This window comes from Oryzias latipes, chromosome 8 (genome assembly GCF_002234675.1).
Source record: "Oryzias latipes chromosome 8, ASM223467v1".
Lineage (NCBI taxonomy): Eukaryota > Metazoa > Chordata > Actinopteri > Beloniformes > Adrianichthyidae > Oryzias > Oryzias latipes.
Window position 1 is genome coordinate 791,809 of NC_019866.2, and position 5,277 is coordinate 797,085.

The window sequence follows — 5,277 nt, forward strand, 5'->3', positions numbered from 1 at the left end:
TACTTCCGGTGAAGCTTCCCTCAGAAATAAGACGTTATAAATAAATCGACCTACATTTGGTTAATGATCGCTCCGAGGCGTCACTCGCAGATTATTCCTGTCATACGATTATTTCCAGAACCTGTCGTGTTAATATAATCAAAAATAAAATAAGGAAATCGTTAAAAATATACATAGCAGTATCTTGATTTTTAGGTGAGGATTATATAAAAGCGGCGTTAAACCGTCCAGCAAACTTCGTCTGTCAGCGTGTACCGACAATAACGGACACCGAAAACTGCATTTCTATAATAAATCCTATATGACACGCCTGAGCCTCACTGCTGCCGTAAAGAAACCTTCAGCTTCATATAAGGCTGCACAAATGATGGTGTTACATTACATAAGTGTACTGATTATTTTCCCTCATCTAAATTACATAACCTTATTTTTCTCTTAAACTTTTTTTGCGGTTGGAAGAAAAATCTTCCAAATATTTTTGAGAATACAAACTTCAAATATAGATGTAACTACAGTGATAATCGGACTGTGCTGAAACGCGAATACGTTCAAATGTGACGGTGATTTTGATGTGTTTATTCATCGGTTGGCTGTTTTTATGAAAGTCTGTTTATTTTCGATCGAAATGGCTCAAAGGCGACATCTAGCGGTTGGTTTTAGTCCTGCAACTGAAGATTCCAACAGACTTTTTGCATCAAATGAACCGTTCCCTCATAATTACTGCTTAAGAAAGACATTTCAATTACAAACTAACACAAAAGCCAATGTCAGAAACCTTTGAGTTAATAAACCCTACGATAAGAGAAGCTGTAAATACGTCATTGAAAATTAACATTAAAATTGATTCTATTGACTTCAGTTTTGAAGGTAAAATTATCTTAAATTAACAAATATGTCGTAACCTTTCTTAGCAGAAAAGTTTATTTTAATGCTAACTTGACCATCTGTTTTTTTTAGAGTGACACCCACCTTTAACACTGACTATGATGTGATTATGAGGGAGAAGTCCTGAAACCTTGAGAGTATGATTAAAGAACTTTAACTGAAGGAATTCAGTGTAGTTACACCAAAACGTTTTAAAAAGTCATAAACACAACATCGGATTAGGACTGTTTATGTAATAGTGTTTTAATTAACGGTTGACTCACTGACAGAAGACAAATAACAGTAAAGAAATAAGTTAAACTGTGTTCTAGTCTAAATGCAAGACAAAGAGAAAGAAAAGAGTGATTTTATCTTCTTTTTATTAAAAACAAGTTACAAACATGTAAACATATTCAACAACAATAATTTTCATGACAGGAACAAATAAATAAATGAAAAAGTTAGTATTTTCCATTCAAACACAGGATTTTAGCAGCTGAGGTTCCAAACGTGTCGGACAGAAATGACATCACAGCTTTTTCTTACTTCCCTCAAACATCTCAGTTCAGGTTTTCTTGCAATGTCCAGCAGAGCAAAGTCTGAGTAAAGTTTGACACTTGACAATATTTCCATGTTCACGTCTGTCCAGTCAAGCGGGTCCAGAACCAGGGCCCCTTCAGTCCACCTCCTCAATAGTGGGCCCCTGGCTGTCGGCCCGCGCCTGCTCTCTGCAGGAGCCGCTGGGCATCCCTCCCTGATACAGCTTGCTGATGATGGGGTTGCAGACCTTCTCCAGCTCTTTCTGCTTGTGCTGGAACTCGTCTTTGTCGGCCAGCTGGTTGTTCTCCAGCCAGGCGATGGTCTCGTCGCACTTCTCCACCACCCTCTTCCTGTCTTCCTGGCTGATTTTGTCCTTCAAGCTGTCGTCCTGCGCGCTGCTCTTCAGGTTGAAGGCCAAGGACTCCAGGGAGTTCTTGGCGGCGATCTTGTCCCTCTGCTGCTCGTCCTCGGCTTTGTACTTCTCCGCCTCCTGCACCATCCTCTCGATGTCCTCTTTGCTGAGGCGGCCCTTGTCGTTGGTGATGGTGATCTTGTTCTCCTTGCCGGTGCTTTTGTCCACCGCCGACACGTTCAAGATGCCGTTGGCGTCGATGTCGAAGGTGACCTCGATCTGCGGGACCCCTCGGGGAGCCGGCGGGATTCCCGTCAGATCAAACTTGCCCAGCAGGTTGTTGTCCTTGGTCATGGCTCTCTCGCCTTCGTAGACCTGGATCAGGACCCCGGGCTGGTTGTCGGCGTAGGTGCTGAACACCTGGGTCTGCTTGGTGGGGATGGTGGTGTTGCGTTTGATCAGGGCCGTCATGACTCCTCCGGCCGTCTCGATGCCCAAGGACAGAGGCAACACGTCCAGCAGCAGCAGGTCCTGGACGTTGCCCGAGGTGTCGCCCGACAGGATGGCGGCCTGCACGGCGGCGCCGTAAGCCACCGCCTCGTCCGGGTTGATGCTCTTGTTCAGCTCTCGGCCGTTGAAGAAGTCCTGCAGGAGCTTCTGGATTTTGGGGATCCGGGTGGAGCCTCCCACCAGGACCACGTCGTGGATCTGCCCCTTGTCCATCTTGGCGTCCCTCAGGGCTTTCTCCACCGGTTCCAGCGTTCCCCTGAACAGGTCGGAGCACAGCTCCTCAAAGCGAGCTCTGGTGACGGAGGTGTAGAAGTCGATGCCCTCAAACAGAGAGTCGATCTCGATGCTGGCCTGGGAGCTGGAGGACAGGGTCCTCTTGGCCCTCTCGCAAGCGGTGCGCAGCCTCCTCAAGGCCCTCTTGTTCTGGCTGATGTCCTTCTTGTGTTTCCTCTTGAACTCCTCCACAAAGTGGTTGACCATGCGGTTGTCAAAGTCCTCTCCGCCCAGGTGAGTGTCTCCGGCCGTGGCCTTCACCTCAAAGATGCCGTCTTCGATGGTCAGGATGGACACGTCGAAGGTGCCTCCTCCCAAGTCAAAGATCAGCACGTTTCTCTCTCCCGACTTGCCCTTGTCCAGTCCGTAGGCGATGGCGGCCGCCGTGGGCTCGTTGATGATCCTCTGGACGTTGAGTCCCGCGATGACGCCCGCGTCTTTGGTGGCCTGTCGTTGGGAGTCGTTGAAGTACGCCGGCACTGTGATGACGGCGTTGGACACCTTGTGGCCCAGGTAGGCCTCGGCGATCTCCTTCATCTTCACCAGGACCATGGAGGAAATCTCCTCGGGGAAGAAGGTCTTGTTCTCTCCTTTGTAGTCCACCTGGATTTTGGGCTTCCCTCCTTCTGAAACCACCTTGAAGGGCCAGTGCTTCATGTCGGCCTGCACCACCGGCTCGTCGAACCTCCGCCCAATCAGCCTCTTGGCGTCAAACACGGTGTTGCTGGGGTTCAGAGCCACCTGGTTCTTGGCCGCGTCTCCAATCAGCCTCTCCGTGTCGGTGAAGGCCACATAGCTGGGGGTGGTCCTGTTGCCCTGGTCGTTGGCGATGATTTCCACTTTTCCGTGCTGGAAGACGCCCACACAAGAGTAGGTGGTGCCCAGGTCGATGCCGATGGACACGCTCTTGGCCGCAGACATGTTTGCTGGATGACTTTGTGCTGTAAAGACGCGCAGACACAAACGGGAGGAAACGTTACAAACATGAACTTCTGCAGCCGCTCTGACAGAGTCTAGAAAGAACCCAGTCCAGCATCAGAGCTCGGATTCCTCTAGAAGGAGGATTCAGGCGGTTCTGGCTCACGCTCATCTGCTCTGGTCTCTACTCGGTAAAGTTAGCACATCAAGGCTTCAGGTTTCTACTTCAACCAACCAAACATCTCCAAAGCTTCTGTCGTTCAGACTAAAGCAATAAAGTTTGATTGGCATGAAAAAAAGGTTTCTAATCCAATCTAACAAAAATAAATAAATAAATTTAAAATAGAAAAAGGTTTCTTATCCAATCTAATAAAAGTAAATAAATAAAAAAATAGAAAAAAGGTTTCTAATCCAGTTTAATAAAAGTAAATAATTAAATTAAAACAAAGTAAAAGGTTTCTAATCAAATCTGCCTTTTCCTCCCGATAGTCTGGATCAAAGCTTTTCCTCCACTTTCCTGCCTTTTCTCTAGAAAGAATGAAGGAAATACTTACAGCTGAGTGATGATGGAGTGATCTGTGAAGAGGAAGGATCTTCTTCTCTTTCTTCTCCTCTGGATCTTCTCTGCGCTCTGCTCTCTTTCTCTAACTGTCTCTGCTCTCGGATCAGCCGCTTTATATCTGCGGAAGCTCACAGCCTGGCTGCTTCTAGACGCTTCACGAACAAAACCGTCGAGTCTGCGGAACGCTCCACAGCCGTTTCCGGTTTTGACCCTTCAAAATAAGACGTTTCCTGTTGGACGCGCGTTTCCGTCAGTGAGGCTCAACATTCAGGCGTCTTATTGTGAAACTGGATCGGGACCACGTGACGCAGCTTCATGAGAACTTTCTGGAGTCAACGAGAGGAGAAGAGAAGCTTCTCGTTCACTTTCATTCCAACTAAAGTTCTGCCGGAACAACCGAAAAGACTCAAATCCATCTAAGTTTATTATAAAAATGAGCAGCTGAAGCTGGAATTTGATTGTTTAGTGAACATTATTATATTTTTGTTTCTCAAAATAATCTTTAAAAAACAAAGAAAATCAGGCAGAAAACAAAAACACAGAAACTGGGTTGAAGTGTAACTAATCCTCTAAATTATTATTATTATTATTTTTTTTTTTTAACACAATGTAGTTTATTCTAAAGTGTACTTTGATATTCCAGAAACAAAATGATGAAATATTTCAACAGTCAGTTCAAAGTATCTACAATAACTACCTTAAAGTTTTAATAAAGTAAAAGTAGCCTGAAAAGAAAAGCCTCCGAGATTTCCTTCTGTCAGTCCCAGCTTTGCTTTGCCTCAGCTGCTCTACGTTCAACTGCAGGTCTTTACTCTGAGGAATCATCATCTCACACCAAGAGGATCCGTTCCAAATGAAACAAAGGAGTGCTAACGGTGACGGAAGGAGGAAGGTCACAAAGGTCTTCAGAGAAAAAGATCAGCTCAGAGAAGTAAAGGGAGAAACAGCTGTTTGGGATCAAAGACTGAATATGGGGATTTAGGTTGTTTGGTTTGGATTGTTGTTTACTGTAAACATTCTTTGATGTTTGTCAGCTTCTGGGGCCTGTTTCAGAAAGGAGGTTAAGTGTAAACTCTGAAGGCCCGTACACACCGGGACGAATATCCGCCAGGCGTTATTCGCCAGCGTTTTTCGCCACGTTTTTTGTGTTCACACCCAGGCGATTTTCGCTGACGATGAGCCGAGCGAACATGCAATTTCCTTCCCTGACATTAGATGGCGCTTAATGTAAACAGAAATACTCCTGTACACAAGGTGG

General features: G+C 45.9%; 1 protein-coding gene across 1 annotated transcript; it reads right to left on the reverse strand.

The window, feature by feature from the left end:
• Positions 1-1,226: 1,226 nt before the first annotated feature.
• LOC101169455 (heat shock 70 kDa protein 1-like) lies at positions 1,227-4,141 on the reverse strand. The gene is made up of 2 exons (XM_023957237.1): positions 4,012-4,141; positions 1,227-3,480 (listed from the first exon to the last, which is right to left on the reverse strand). The coding sequence occupies exon 2, from the start codon at positions 3,458-3,460 to the stop codon at positions 1,541-1,543; it is 1,920 nt and encodes a 639-aa protein (XP_023813005.1). The 5' UTR covers positions 3,461-3,480; positions 4,012-4,141; the 3' UTR covers positions 1,227-1,540.
• Positions 4,142-5,277: the final 1,136 nt, after the last annotated feature.